The sequence below is a fragment of the Micropterus dolomieu genome, linkage group LG22, assembly GCF_021292245.1.
Source record: "Micropterus dolomieu isolate WLL.071019.BEF.003 ecotype Adirondacks linkage group LG22, ASM2129224v1, whole genome shotgun sequence".
Taxonomy (NCBI): Eukaryota; Metazoa; Chordata; class Actinopteri; order Centrarchiformes; family Centrarchidae; genus Micropterus; species Micropterus dolomieu.
This window is the reverse complement of record NC_060171.1, coordinates 19,952,078-19,967,724: the sequence shown is the minus strand read 5'-3', so window position 1 is coordinate 19,967,724 and position 15,647 is coordinate 19,952,078. Positions and strand designations below refer to the sequence as shown.

Genomic DNA, 15,647 nt, shown 5'->3' with positions numbered 1-15,647 from the left:
ATTTACCTGAGTGAGTCCTGATATAAGCCAAATTTTTCACATGGAGATTGACAGAGAGGTTCAGATATTTGTCTCTGTGTCTATGACTATGACAGAACAGTATGTATATCCATAAATCCATTTAAATTGCCCGGGAACCAGAGAGAAAGTGAGGGGAAAAAGACAAACAGAGAGAGAGAGTGAGACGTATTGGTGTGATACATTATGCCTCCACCGGTAATTGGTTTCCACCTTTGCAGGTGCCTGGCAACGATCATAATCTCCAGCCAGTCCAGATGAAAAGAGAAATGAAGCTCTAATTACAGTTAAGACTGGCAGGCGACCACGGACGTGGCATTTCCCTGGAAAAGAATGGATTGGTCACCTGGAAACAAAGTGAGCAGAAATATTCCATAAGGGCGCACTGATGATCACTTTATAGTACTTTATATGATTGTACTTTTTTATTTTATTTTATTGTTTTGCATTATTTATACAGAATTAGTTGGACATCTTTTTGAGAACACACTGCATTTATCAAACATTTATAACCAGACTAAATAATATTTCTACATGTTTGTGGATTTCTTTTTAAACCTACATTGAGATTAGTGGTATTTCTCCTACCTCAAGCACTTACTCACATACAGTACCATGCATTAATACACTAGAAAACAATTAAGCGACATTTCTGCTTTGATTTCCACATTGGCATGCTAATATATGCAGTTACACAGAGGCGATGGAGATAATCCTTCCACGAAGCCTGGGGATTTGAATGCGTTAATGCCACTGAGTGGATCCCGCACACGTCCTACTCTGACCCAAACCTACGCCTGAACAAAAGGAGCACAGAGAGCAGGATTTTTTTTTATCAGTTTGCCCAGATCTTACGGCCAGTAATAGGGCTATGCATAGATCTGAGATCATTAGAGAAAGAACAAATTAGGCCCCCACATAATGAATACAAACCCTCATTGTTGTCAGGGAGTTCAGGCGGCATCAAATCAGCATATCCACAGGGTCACTGTCGAGTGAGGCCACCTGTTAGTTTGCGGTCTCCAATACATCTTTGAGTAGTGTGGACAAGATGACGTGTGATGAATAAGAGGACAATTAAGAGACAGACTTGACATGAATCAGAGCATCATGTTTTAAGATTCAAACAACTACAGAGAAATTCACAGAACGTGTGACAGAAAAACATCAGGCACTCTGATGTGAAATGTATCAATGATAGTTAAAATTGTAGTGTTACTGCAAACTCTTAAAACACACTGATAAGCCAGTAGCCTACGTTCTGAAAATCGGACATACATACAGTAGCCTAGTACTTGTCATGGCAGTGTATCCTAAATGTGATGCCTTATTAGTTCTGTTTTCTTCTCAGGGAGTCATTTCTTCCTTGGCTCACCCTAAACAACCTTTCCTGCACAATTTGCCCCCCACTGTGCTTGTTCAAAGCCAGTCAAGTCATCATTACTGCCCAGCATGTGTTTTGGGCTGATCAGTCTGACATCTGCCTAAGTACCACAATACACCTGAGTAATTTCAGTGATCTAAACATAATCTTGCAGGTTTATTATGTTTTAATTTAATTTATCTTATCTATCTATTTTTAATCTCAGCAATGTCCACCAACAATTAATTATTTCCCTTCTGTTGGACATACTAACAGAATCTGGGAAATAACAGAGCTCACACATAAAAGGTTCCTCGTAAATTGAACGAATTGAATGAATTGCAAATATTTTACATTAGACCTTTGAGGCCTTGGTTAAACAAACGTGGTAGCTGAAAGTGACAACAGATTAGACTGGACGAAAGGCAAAATATCCTATCTCAAGGACAGGCAGATAAATGCCTCCATGAGATGCACACACATCTACTACACAAACGCTCACACTCTCGAGTTCAAATGTACTGCACAGTTAAGTGTTTAAAGAATTGTCTTCTTTTCTGAAAGTGGGAGATGTCAGATGAAAGCCCAGCACTGGTTCACGGTAGTTGCACTGCCAACCGTCAACCTGTCCAGCTGAGCTTTAAGTAGTGACGTGCTCAGGGCTGACACACTGAACCTGTGGTGACGTGGATTCAGTCAGCCGAAAACACACCATGACCAAGAGGAACGGATTAGATCACCATGGTTACTCAGTGTAATAAGGTCAGTGTGTTAAGCTGAATGTTAGCATCTTAGTAAACTACTGGAAGGCTTCTGTCAGCAATCAGTTGTAGCAAATCTAGTTTCTTGGATTTCTGTCTAAAACATAATAAAACACTGATTACTTAATTTGCTACTTTCTTCTTTCATTTCTTTTTTCATTCTTAATTAATTCTTAAGCCAGGCAATGGGCAATACAAAATTGTACTGAAGCATGTCAAGGCACATTTACAGAGGAGAGTCCTTTATTAGAAATTGTTTCTCTACATTTTCTAATGACAAAATGGTTGCTAAAAATAGTTCCATTCAGTAGTCCTGCTGAATAACAGAACTAAATTTATCTCGAAGAAGCAAAATTTACTTTTCACTGCACAGAAAAACAATCCCAATAGCTGGTATAATAAAACACCACTTTATTTAAGATGCTACAGAAACACACTGAGTGGTTTAATTATCTGCTGAAAATATGAAAACTCAAACATGAAAATAGAAGTGAATCTGCACTGATTTAAGCATGTCACTAAAGAGTTGAGAAATGTAATATCTCAGGTGTAATAAAACTTACACTACTGGATCTTCCTTGGCAAAGGACACTTTGCTTGCCACATCACAAAAATTAATCTTTAAAAAACAAATGTAATTCAATATTAACTGAACAAGAGAACAAAGTTATTTCCAATATTTCCTGCAAGTATTTCCTGGTTTGGACTCTTCAGAGCATCCATAAACAAACATGTTGTCAAGCAGGACTGAAGACTTGTGAATATTAACAGCACGACAGGCGCATTGGTTTTCCCAGTAGTTCACAAAGACTAGTCTAATCGATAGTCTTCTCGAGCTAAATCTGATGTGAATGTTTAATAGACTTGTAAGTTAGCACAATTCTGACTTTATCCAACAGGTCTTACATAAAATCTGTTTTAATTATGCATTTTCTCAGAGTCCCCTGCAAATTCACATGTACGTGAAGGCCCTTGACATAAAAGATTTTGAGAAATGAATGCCACAACCACTCTTCTCTCATGCCAGAACCCATAATTGAGCCGCTGTGAAAAGATTCCCATTTTAGGTTGTGATACAATGGATGTCACAGCCTTGACAGAAGTTACACTAAAGTTAAAGAGCATTGTACTCCACACACTTTGATGGATCAGTGGGGAAGTGTTTCTGGCACATAGTCATTAGCCTCTTCAGTCCCTGTAGAAAGACACAAAAAAAGAAGGCTTGGAAATTAAGTTGGCAATGAAAAAAAACATTTTTAGTTTTCTTTAGACCTATGAACATTTTGTTAACACATGTCTTGATTAAGTGTTTTGAGAGATATACTGATGTGCAGATTGATGTATAACATCATCTGTTGAGTTCTAGCAACTACTATATATGACAAGACAATACCCCTAACCATGATGTCCTCTAGAAACCTCAGAAGTTTAATACACATTATTAACATAGGACAATCTGCAATTTATGTAGGCGTGGTGACTACACACTGAAAAGAATACTGCAGCACAATGCAAAATATTTACTGTGCAGGTTTCAGCATAGGAATGGTCCCTCGTGAATCCCAGTCATACTTCAATAAAAAGCACAACAATGTTATCAAGAGGGATCTGAAATAGTGCACATCTACTGAAGTAATACAAATAACAATGTAAATAAAATGTATTTTAATTAATTAATTCACAATAGCCTGCATTTAATATTTCATAGGGCTGCAGTTAACGATGATTTTAGTACTCAAAGCTTCTGTAGATTATTTCATTGATTCATCGATGCATCATTTAAGAAGTACTTTTGCTTGGCGGCGGCGGCCCCAGGCCACCCCCTTTTTGGAAATCCATCGTGTGTCATATAGCAAACATCAGACCAACAACATCAACAGACCAACAATCAGACAACTGCTTTACCAACACAAACATCACCCGAGTGCTATACAAGTTATGCTAAGGTGTAGCCAAGGTGGGACCCAAAACCCACGGCCCAACCAGCAGAACAAAAAACAGACGTGTTCACATTTTCAGCTGCAGATTGCAGCTTACTTTGGCTAGCCATCCACTCAACAATCAATCATGACTTCAGTTAAATGCTAAAGTTGCTGTTACTGTTATGTATATGTATACTGTTAATATGGATTAAATGAAGCCTTGATGCAAAAAATTTGCGTCGATGCATTTTAGTAATCGAATTAATCAATTTAATCAATGAATCGTTTCAGCCCTAGTATTTCATAAACTGAAATGATGAGAAAAAATATGCTTGGATGGTTGGATATTGAGCATTCATTAATACTTTGTCATTCCAATGCTTTCCATGCACAATGTCAACATTTAACTGAACTGTGGGCACATGGTGTCCAACCACTCATTGGTTTAATACAAAGGACACGACAAAGATGATAAATTCCCACTGGGTAATGCAATCATTATGAGGTCATTGTCCTAGAAACAAATCCCAGCCTTATAGCGATTTAGACATTATCTGTCTGCAATAATCTCTCTGTCTCACCTGGATGTATTTCCTCTGTGTCTCATCGTTGAGAACGTGGGCCACATGCTTGGAGAAGATCTTTTCTCGGCCAGTACGGGCATGGATACCCACCATTGTTACACCAATAGGCCAGGGAGCATTACCAATGGCCATCTGCAGATAGGCATCATTTGCCTGGAGGAAAAATTGAATAAAGCTGAATAAATAAATAAAGGGTTATAACATGGTCAAAAACACTATTATACAGATAATATCATACCTTGACATATTCTCTCTCCAACATGAATTTAATGATGTCTGTGATTGACTCTTTGATGTCAGCTGGTAAACTCTGAAAAGAGAAATTATAACCATTACAAATGAAAAATCTAAATCCACCATACACACAATATCTTTGCAGCTTCCTAAATTATCTCCAAAATCTACCTTCTTCCTGAGCTTCCTGAAGAGAGGTTTGAGGTAAGACTCCGTCTGTGAGTGGGTTGCACTGGCCAACTTGCCCTGAACACTTCGCTTCACGTGGTCCTCTCGACTGTTCAGATCTTTGGCCCAAACACCAAGAAGAAACTAGAATGCAACAAGAAATAAAATTATTAATAATCAGTCAGTCAGACAGATTACAATTATTTATTCTTGCCTGGTAGCGTTGAAATACATCACAAAAAACAACCCATCATCAAAATAACTGATCATCTCCTCATCTATTCAACAATGATTCATCTATTAAAAAACAACAATGTAAATCAACACTGGAAACGAATAAAGAACAACATAAATAGCAGCAGCAGTAGTGATGTAAACATTTTCTATCCAACAGCTCCCTCTAGATTAAAGGCACAGCACTATTTTCTTGCCTTACCCTCAGAAACTTGTCGATAACATCCTGGTCTCCATAATCATCTCCTGTGCCCAGGGTTTTGCCAAGTATCTAAAGGAGAGTTTCAGTATTAGACACAAACTGAATCATAACCTTAACTTAATCAAGCTGACACGGATATATAACATAATTTATAAAAATGTATAACTGATAAAAATGTCACAATATCTCAGTGTGTGAATACTGTGAATCTTAAAACAATATTCTAATGAATACAAAATTAAGCAGTAGTTATTAATAGATTGCCCATTAACTTGTTCTAATCAAAAAAATTGTTGAAAAGTGTTGACACAGTGTACCTCCAGTTCTTCTATAGTGGTGTTTTCTTCATGCACTTTCAGGTCGTGCTGTGTGTCCACTTCTCCTGGCTCTGTTCCTCCAACAATCTCATTCAGGTACTGCTGGTCAATCTTGTCCATGGCTGCTTTCAGGTCATTCCTCAAGCCCTAGACGCAGAGACAGCATTAAACCATCGCATAACAATCACATGAAAAAGAAAAAAAAACAGCCACATCCACTGCAATGTCTTTAATGACTGATGTGCCTCACTCAGTCTTACCTTGTTTACTTCTGGAGTCAGTATCTCAATCTTCCTGAGTCTCTGGAAGGCATCATAGTCGGACTCTCCAAACAGTCGGATTGGTTCCCCGCGTTCTCTAAGCCGCCGAATTACCTACATGGGGTCCGGCGATGCAAAGACACATTTAACTTTTAAAAAATTACTATAAGGGAAGTGTTAATATTTTATATTGACTTACTTCCTGTCGTGACAGCGTCATTGGCAGCTTCTCTTCTGTTAGTTCCAGTTCCAACACTGGATTACCTGAGGTGGACGGCTCATTTTCGTCCTTCTTATCAACCTTCAGGGCAATATGGAGGGAACAGAAATATAGTGAAGTTATTGGAGGGATGTAGAGGTAATATGTCCAGAATTTGATCAATTCAAAAGATTGCTCTTTCTGGGCCATCACACATGAAATTAATACAACTGAGATATGTGAAAAGCATCATTGTCTTCATGAGATGAGACCTCAGGATTGAAGAGGTTGTGTGTCACTGTAATAAACTGGATTGTACCCATTCACTTCCTTATCTTACCTGCAGCCCTTCTATAAAGACAAGTCACCTAATAACTTACCCATAAAAGCAAGCACATTGAATATTACATTTATCTCATAACTTTCATGTTGCCTGTACCCCCTAAAGCCTAATCACAGTCCAAATATATCTTCTGTCTTTTTTTATGCAACAAGGAAACTCAAAGTATGCTACTAGATCATGCTTTCATAGGCACATGCATCCCGGCACTCACAGATTGTGGTTTAAGGAGCACAATCTAAAAGAACATACAAAAAAGAATTACAAAAAGCCTTTCAAACAAACAGTGGCCCTTGCTCAAATAAACACAGTATATACTACATGTGTGCAAAGAGCATAGCTTAAGATGTTTGACATTTTTTGCCTTGCACGAAGTACAACAGAAATGCAGTTTTCCATAGAGCAACTGTTACAAGGCAATGCAAACCAGTGACACAAAACCAGGGGAAACTTATTGGTCTAAATATTAAAGCTGCGGACACATACTTAACACAATATATATTTTTTTTAAAATTCAGTTCAGTATCCCATGCTGAAATCCACACCATGTCTGTGTCCCACTTTGGCTTTGCAGATTACTTTCCCTGTTTCCTTGCTTTCTGACGAGTTTGTTGCCATATTTGTAAATAGTCTGTAAACATAACTGGTCCACCATATGGTCCAGTTGTCATAGTGGTTGCTGCACATTTAAATGCACTGTTAAAGCAAAAATATTAGCAGTGGTGGAGTATTGGAGGCACAAGGAGGTTCTGAAAATTCATTAAATGCAGGTTAATTTGAATACATTTGTATAGGCCCAATATCAAATTAGTATACGTTTACTGATTCATTGAGTTGTCCAATGTTGAATTTATTTCATTATCTTGCATCTTGCACCCGTACTGGAAAATAAAGATATCTCCACCATGTTATTTCTGCTTTTATCCTCACTGGCTTTAGAGAGTGAACTTTCAGAAGGGATGGCAAGGAAGCGGAAGCCTTTGGGACACAGTGTGTTTGGTCCTTTTATCATGCATCCTGTCAGCTACTTTCTCTGCGCAATCCCATACCTGGCTCTCAGGAGTCTCTCTCTGAATCTACAGAGATGCAGGCAGCAGAGGCAGGATGGGGAAAAACAGCACAGTAAACACAGATACAAACACTAATGTACACCTGAGCATCAAAGCCTGACCTTATTTTGTTTCCCTATTAAAAAGTTTAACGGCAGTATTACAAGATCTTACTTAACATGAGATAAAACTGAACTGAAGATAGGCAGTGATTCAGATGGGTTTGTGCGTGCAAGAGAGACAGAGAGGGGGCTTCATATCAACCTTATATCCACATTTTCTGAAGTACTCTTCTTGTTCCTTGTGTGCAAGATCAGCCCTTTTGAAGAATCTTTTGGAGTCCTGGAAGCAGAAATATAATTGACTTGTTTTATGCTTTTATTCAAACTGGATGTACAGCACAATGGAAATGTGATACTGGTAGTGAAGCACAGTGGCATGAGGTAGTAACACTCTCTCCCAACAAATATGCCATATGCTTTCATTATGGCATTGTAGTGTGTTTATATTTAATACAAAAGTAATATCACACAATTCAGAATTTTGATTGTTCAAGTTTTACTCAGTGTGTGGATGATTTAGAGGCGTCCTAAGTAAAGACAGACATATTAAAGCAAGTCTACAAGGTTTACTAAATGGGTGGTGTTCTGCACAGTATGTGTGTTTAATCCAAGTGTTCCTGCAGTGGAGAGCAAGCACAGCTAATTTAAGAACAATATCAAAGTGAAGATCACAATATCAGCCTAAATTATGATAACGTATGGCCATGTTAACTTACGTATCTGATAACGTTAGCTATTTTTGTTTAACGTTAGGTTAACGTACCTTAAGTGACTGTGCTGATCTGTGTGCTATCTTGCCATGTTTAGGGCACTAACTTTAACAGTAGCTACATATTTTAACTTGTGGATGTAATAACATGGGCGATTCTGGAAAGACAGCGTTCACTGAACAACATTTTAGCATCAGGGCTAAGTTAAGTTGCCAAGCTAACGAAAACAAGCAACGCCTTCAGCTACTCACGTCAACAAGCTGTTTATCTTCGATGAGTTTCCTTTTCCTTGCAATCTCTGCTTTTAGTATATCCATTTTAGTAAAGTAACTGTGGTCGTTATTCGTTTATTTTAACAAATACTCACTCATGTAGGACTCTTAAAACAACACCATAACCTTGAGGCAATACCGGAAGTTAAAATCTGACCACTGAATTTCAGAATAAGAGTCCTTTGCTTTTTGTATTTGATTGATTCAAACGTAAATGTAAAAATAATAAATAAATGTATATATATATATATATATATATATATATATATATATATATATATATATATATATATATATAGAGAGAGAGAGAGAGAGAGAGAGAGAGAGAGAGAGAGAGAGAGTATAGATATTTTGTATGAATATTTTATTGTAGTATGGCTATTTGTAAAAAGTGAAATTGATTTTCCGAAGTTATATATTCTTTCTCAGCTGTAGCCAAGGGTGTTGAATTTAGTAGGGATGGTAGGGACATGCCTCTACCAATATCCAGTGACTACTGAAATGTCCCTGGCAATAATTAAAATATAACCACTGTTGTCCATCAGTGTCTAGTCAATGTATTTGGTGACTCAGACACTTTCCTATTTGGTGTATGGCCATTGATTCAAAAACAAGTCCAGAGGTATAACACCACATAGGCTATACAATGGGCTTTTTCAATAATTTCAATTTTTATTTTTTTCAATAACACAGTTCTGATAGAAAGAATGTGTTCATTGAATGTTTTTCTTTTTGGACATAATCAATTAACAAATATTATTACATTACATACAATTATAACAAATAGCCTAGTTTTATTGAAATCAACATGGCTATACCTTTATTGGCTGTCAGATACAGTTTTGCTAAAGCAATGCTTTGATACATTTATATACACAAAGGACTAAATTAAATTCCACACAGACAGCTGATGCTCCACTACTTTCAAAGCAATAATAGGCTATTTCCAAGCTAGCAGTTTTTTGGCAGGTGACCATTCACAATGGTCTGTTCAAGGACCAATCTCTTCCAAGAATGGGGGTTATAAATTATTTGACCTTTGTAGATGTAGCTTATGCACTGCATCATCTTCAGCTATGGATATCCACCACCTCCCTAAAGTCCTGTCTACCATGAGAGATCAGATATAATTCTAAGGATTGTTGAATTTACAAGACAACTGGACAACCCACTGCCAGTGAGTTTCAGTCTGGCTCCTGTGGTCACTGACTAAATCTAGAAAATGAGTCGCTCTATCAACAATAATGTCACTAAGAACAGAATTCGTGTCATTTAAGAATCCAGACAAAAGTTAGTGTTTGCAGTCTTATTACTGCTTTTGTTCAAATGCTCAAATCCATTGTTTGAGCGCTACAGTGGCAAATGTCTGGCTCGACCTTTCAGATGAGAACATACCATCAGGTGGCGCAAAGGGATATGTGACGAATTTGTATTATTAAAGTCATTAATTTATTTACATGGCGCGAGGGAAGAACTAGCATCATGTTGGGAACGGGAATAGATCATGCAGTAGCATTTATCAGCACCATTTAAGCTCAACACGGTGAAAATCTTCGGATGACAGTATCTGTAGCGCAGCCTGAGGAGAAATTTAACTGATTAATAAGGCAGACGGACAGTGATTCCGCTGAGTGTGTAGTCACTGATTTCGTCTTTCTGAAGAGCGATTTTCGACTGCACGACTGTTGACTATATTCCACCTGAAGATGCAGTTTGCGGAGAGGAAGAGGAGAAGGAAGTCACAGAGCTTTAAACTGGTCACGGATGAAGGTAGGCTGCTGAATGAATGCAAGACCTTGCAAGACGCGCGTCTGTGTCTGGGTGTTTGTCTGGCGCTGTGTTCCAGCAGATACGACTCTGTAAACAAAAGCGATGGCCACGACAATGCCCACAGTCTGTGCCTCGATCTTAACAAACAGCTAAGTCTAACGATTCAAGTCTTACATGTAAAAAAAAAATCTTCCTGGTCATCAGTCTCAACATGTTAAACCATAATAAATTAAGTAAACGAATAGTCCAGTATATGAAAACATGTTGTGCATTCTGAACATACAACAGCAGCTTAAATGATTCACTTTTTGATGGAGCTATAGCTCTAGGCCACCTCTCTTGACTACACTACTTCATACCACCTACAGGTGGTGGTTTCTGCATGGGATGGGAGGGGTGGGAGGGGGGGGGGTTCTGCTTTGGTTGACATGACAGTCCCTATCAGCCTGCACAAGCTTCACCATTACAATACAAAGGGCCACAACACCATTCTGCAACTATCTGTCACACAGGTCTTACTGTGAAATTCTTTTAATTTCATTAGAGCTATGTACTGTAACTATTCCATGACCAAACCTTGCTGTTTATCTTGCAGATTTTGACCCTTCATACATGATGAATTCCAGCTGCAAAGATGCGAATGGAGAGACCAAGGATGCTGCTGTGCCTGATGGTATGTGCCACTGTAAAGATTCATTACTGTGATATATCATAGCAGCTCTCACTAATTATACTGACACCCCTCTCTCTCAACTTAGTTTGGGTGGGGGACGAGGGGATGGAGATCAAGAGGCAAATCACAGGAATGATGAGGCTTCTGAGTGATAAGACTGGCAGGGTATATCAGCGTGTGGGAACAGAGCAGGACAGCTTAACAAAGGAACCCCAGGAAAGGCATCTGACCTGGGTACATCAGCCTGCACATTTATCTCCTGTATCAGAGGAACACCAGAGCAACCACTGGAATTCTGCAGGGGACCCAGCGCCTTCGCCTTCATCCATATCCACCCCCATCCCCAACGGTCCAGGCTGTGGCCAGTACAGCACCCGCTCCAAAGCCATGAGGATCCTCAACAATACCAAGGATCTGATCAAAATGAATGAAGTAGTGAACGGTATGGTATACCAGAGCATGAAAATCAACTTTCATTTCCTAAAGAAAAATTATGCCAATAGAACAGAGAGGACATGCTGAACATCAGACAAGTGTTTTGGGGTAGAGGGACAAACACATATATAGAGGAAGGTAGACGCTTAGAGGCATTGGCAAATTTATCCATACAAGACAGTCAAACACTTACTACACACAGCCATATACAAACTTTCTTGTCACATACATGCCAAGAAAGCATATTGCCCCAGTGTAAGTATGCTTTTTTGAGTAGACAATCACTAACCAACGAACTCCGAACTTTCCAGCAGATGTAGTCCCTCCTGCTGCGCCAGAAACCCCCTGCTGTATGTGTAACTGTAAGGGCACCTTGCAGGCTATTTTGCAGGAACTGCGTGCAATGAGGAGGCTGATGCAAACTCAAAAAGGTCAGTGGATGAACACAAACACTCACACACTGCCAGAGAGTGAGAAAGAGAGAGAAAATATAATGTGTTAAGCTGATGATACACGGAGCAACTTTTAGAGCAATCGTGCTGGGCAATGTTGCCGTCAGTGGTAATGAGTAAAGATTACTACCGTAATCCCCTTCCCCCACCACTCCACCACTGGCCCCGTACCGCCGCTATCCGTTCAAAACATAGTCGGACTTGCCTCCAGCAACACTGCCCAGCAACATTGCTCAAAAAGTTGCCCTGTGTATCATCAGCTTTACTGTTTTTTTCTAGCATCCTTGGAAAGACAGGAACAGACAGCATCACCGTGCCAACCTCGTCTTGGTCCTGGCCCCGCGCCGCGCTGTAGGCCCCGCAAGAGGAGGCCGATCTATAAAGTGACACCAGCGACTGTGTCTAATACTAGAAGAGCTGCTCTTACCCCCATGGAAGCCTCACCACTTGCAGAATCTAGAAAGAGGGAGGAATGTGAGAAAGGGCAAGACTCATCTACACCCAACACTCAGCGCATCCGCTCTGAGGTTTCTGTGCTGCCACCTCAGAACAATCCAGTAACTGTGAACAACACACACAGTCCTCTCCTGAACCAACTAAGGGAACCTCAGTCGTTAGAGGTAATCTCCATGTTAGTGTACATCAGTGTGCATGTGCTTAACTTGTAGCTCTAATTTATGATTTCAGCATACTGCACTCTCACCCACAGAAGCAGTAGTCATGAATTTGAACATAATCTTTCTATTTTAACTCAACCTAAGACCCATTAGAAAAATCATTGAATTTGCAAGTGGAAATACACAATTTACAACAAAATAATGCTGCCTTAAGTTTTCCTTTCAGATTTTATATGAAGATACACAACTAGGAAAATTGCTTCTATTTCTTTTATAAAACGTTCTCTCTTTACCATGTTTGGCTACTTTTAAGAAATTAAAAATCCATTTACTTAATCTTTATACTGTACATAAAAAGCTGTAGACAGCAATGTGTTCTCTCTTTTTTCATCTAAAAACTGAATTTATCTGCTTGTCAATACTTTACAATTCACGCCATGCGTTACTTCATTCTGTTTCAGTCTGAGGTGCGTCTTGCAGAGGATCATGATGTGTATATCTCAAAGGCTCAGCTAGACTCCATTCTGGTCAACTATACACGCTCTGGCAGCCTGCTGTTCCGGAAACTGGTGCACAGCCATACATTTTTAAGAGCAAATTCCTTTGGCTCATTGATTGTGGTTAACTTTGTAGTGATGTGGCATCACTGGTTACTTACATTTAATTATAAACACTAACATCTAATAATTTACTTCATTAATAAGCTAAGGTCACTAAAATATCAGCAATGTTTTAACATGGAGTTACTATATGTTTAGGTGTGTGCCTTCTTTGATGATGCTACCCTGGCTAACTCCTTGCCAAATGGTAAAAGAAAGAGGGGGCTCAATGATAACCGTAAGGGCTTGGACCAGAACATTGTGGGTGCCATTAAAGGTAGGATGTAGTCTCTTTGTACCAGGGTAACACAACAGTGCTCTTGAGGAAACATTAATATAATTGTGTGAACTGTGTCCAGTGTTTACAGAGAAATACTGCACTGAACACAGAATAGAGAAGTTGCCTGGGCCACGAGACTGGGTCCAGATCCTTCAAGATCAGATCAAACTTGCCAGGAGGAGGCTGAAACGAGGTACTGATACAGAGTCTGCTGCAAAATTTTACCCCTATTTTCTTTTTTTGAAGTAGCTCACTGTATACTTACATTCCATCTAGTAGCCTTCTTCACTTAATAAGGGTTTTGTGAGTATAGTCAAAGGAAGTTAATTTATTATTATAGCCTAGTAGGTTCGTAAGTCAATCAAAAGTTTGAAGAGGAGGCCTTCTGTGGACGTTTAACAGTTAAACTTTTGACAGTTAAATTTTGTTCTTCCTTTGGCTCCTCAGATGCTGCGGAAGCAGAAGAAGTCTTAAATGGACCTTCCACAAGTATGAACCTCATATTAAAATGTTCACACACACGCGCGCACACACACACACACACACACACACACACACGCCATCTTACCCATTCATTCAGTTGTCTTCCTTTATCTTTCTGTCTGCCACTTTCCCCTTGTATTAGTACTACATCCTACATCTTTCCATCAGCCCCCCTCTGAGCCCACAATGTCTTTACCTCTAACCACTTCACTGTCACAACACACGCACATACACACACGCTCATTGGCTCATATGTCTTTGTCACGCTGTCGTTGTGACATTTGACATTCTCACACAGCTTCCCAAAATGTCAGCTAATTATCTTCACACCATGCACCATATCCCCTCTTTCACCTCTCTCTTTCATTCTGACTGTCACAATAGCATTTCTTTTTGTGCCGTCTCAGTTTTTTGTTCATGGAAGATAGAAAATCCACCAAATGTGTGAACAGACTTCTCTTTACATGCACACACAAATGTAGTGATTTTTAAAAATGTAACATTATTGTCTTCCTTCCTTCATAGGCTGTGAATATAACAAGCCTGGGTGTGTGGAGGGGACAGTGGTGAACATGACTGGTTGATTGTCACAATGGCCTTACAGCAAATTTGTTGATCATCTTCATTACTTCTCTAACTTCATGCATTTTGCCACTTTAGATTTCCTTTGCAGTTGTAATCTGCTCTGTGTTATGGATGTAAAGGTGAAAAACAACAGGACCAAATGATGAAGAAGCCTGCTTAACTACATCCACCTCTTTTACGTACACACGCACACACACACACACACACACACACACACACACACACATAAAAACACTCCACCTGTGGTCCTTAAGACTTTTCAATGGACACATACTGGGATCTGGGATTTTGTGCCAATAGACACTGAATGATACAGTGGTTAAAAAATGTCAGGTCATTTTCATGTTTAGAAGGGACTGACTGTTTACATTATAGGCTACAGCTTTAAAAGCATACTCGCCTAGTTTTCATATGTCAATAGGCCTACTAGGAAGAGTCACAAGTCTAAACTGAGACAAAATACTGTAAGAGTATAGCATTCATATGGGCCTATTTTGCACAAATTACTTTTTACGGGAAGCTGTCCATCGTTGATTGTGCCTTTTAAGTGACCAGTCATTCAATATGTGTGATGTGCAGTGCAGCATCCACCTCAATGACAAATACTACATCCAAAAGTAAACATCTTATGTATTTTGGCGAATTTGCTAATTAAAAATAGGTTGATACATCTGGCTGAAGATATCAAAATATAGAGTGTTCTATGAATCGTTGTTTCTTTTCATTATTAGAATGTCTAGGCTATGCATACCAGGGCTACTGTTGTTAATATTGTGATGTAATTGCAGCATTTCTCTTTCATTTCTGCTCACAGTACATATGAAATGAATAGTTGTTTCCACCAATAAATTTGGTTTCTTGACAATTTTGTTTTTGTGTTGTTTTTGTTGTTTATATGCTAGACAGTGCAATTAACACCTGAGTAAATTAGAAAAATGCGTTGTTGTTGGATTTCTTCCTGAATTATTCTTGACGCCTAAGTAATAGTAAACACAGTACTGTCCTAATGTAACAAAGCACTATAACAAAATATTTGTGGCAACATTAACATAATTATG

General features: G+C 39.0%; 3 protein-coding genes across 6 annotated transcripts in view; 2 read left to right on the top strand and 1 right to left on the bottom strand.

The window, feature by feature from the left end:
• LOC123961427 (zona pellucida sperm-binding protein 3-like) overlaps positions 1-15,647 on the top strand; it is a gene marked incomplete in the record, with an annotated part of 791,580 nt that overhangs the window by 730,528 nt on the left and 45,405 nt on the right.
• On the bottom strand, positions 2,368-8,845 carry prpf18 (PRP18 pre-mRNA processing factor 18 homolog (yeast)). 3 transcript variants are annotated; one of them, XM_046036852.1, is made up of 11 exons: positions 8,675-8,841; positions 7,916-7,993; positions 7,652-7,678; positions 6,263-6,364; positions 6,064-6,177; positions 5,804-5,950; positions 5,487-5,555; positions 5,054-5,194; positions 4,887-4,958; positions 4,646-4,801; positions 2,368-3,337 (listed from the first exon to the last, which is right to left on the bottom strand). In XM_046036852.1, the coding sequence occupies exons 1-11, from the start codon at positions 8,738-8,740 to the stop codon at positions 3,257-3,259; spliced, it is 1,053 nt and encodes a 350-aa protein (XP_045892808.1). In that variant the 5' UTR covers positions 8,741-8,841; the 3' UTR covers positions 2,368-3,256. The 3 variants fall into 3 exon arrangements, with proteins under 3 accessions (XP_045892808.1, XP_045892807.1, XP_045892806.1); XM_046036851.1 differs by lacking the exon at positions 7,652-7,678 and having other exon boundaries at positions 8,791-8,845; XM_046036850.1 differs by lacking the exon at positions 7,652-7,678.
• bend7 (BEN domain containing 7) lies at positions 10,378-15,370 on the top strand. Of its 2 annotated transcripts, XM_046036829.1 has the most exons (11): positions 10,378-10,465; positions 11,061-11,138; positions 11,224-11,580; positions 11,885-12,004; positions 12,305-12,645; positions 13,104-13,211; positions 13,401-13,518; positions 13,601-13,714; positions 13,969-14,010; positions 14,530-14,551; positions 14,665-15,370. In XM_046036829.1, the coding sequence occupies exons 1-11, from the start codon at positions 10,402-10,404 to the stop codon at positions 14,681-14,683; spliced, it is 1,383 nt and encodes a 460-aa protein (XP_045892785.1). In that variant the 5' UTR covers positions 10,378-10,401; the 3' UTR covers positions 14,684-15,370. The 2 variants fall into 2 exon arrangements, with proteins under 2 accessions (XP_045892785.1, XP_045892784.1); XM_046036828.1 differs by having other exon boundaries at positions 14,530-15,370.

What these genes read in the sequence shown, in the direction of transcription:
- prpf18 (XM_046036852.1), bottom strand. Translation starts at nt 8,740, where the DNA reads ATGGATATACTAAAAGCAGAGATTGCAAGGAAAAGGAAACTCATCGAA. An exon ending in CCACTATAGAAGAACTGGAG is followed by an intron (nt 5,556 to 5,803) that starts GTACACTGTGTC and finishes ACTCTCCTTTAG; the next exon opens with ATACTTGGCAAAACCCTGGG. An exon ending in TTATCGACAAGTTTCTGAGG is followed by an intron (nt 5,195 to 5,486) that starts GTAAGGCAAGAA and finishes GTTGCATTCTAG; the next exon opens with TTTCTTCTTGGTGTTTGGGC.
- bend7 (XM_046036828.1), top strand. Translation starts at nt 10,402, where the DNA reads ATGCAGTTTGCGGAGAGGAAGAGGAGAAGGAAGTCACAGAGCTTTAAA. An exon ending in GCTGATGCAAACTCAAAAAG is followed by an intron (nt 12,005 to 12,304) that starts GTCAGTGGATGA and finishes GTTTTTTTCTAG; the next exon opens with CATCCTTGGAAAGACAGGAA. An exon ending in CTTAAATGGACCTTCCACAA is followed by an intron (nt 14,011 to 14,529) that starts GTATGAACCTCA and finishes CTTCCTTCATAG; the next exon opens with GCTGTGAATATAACAAGCCT.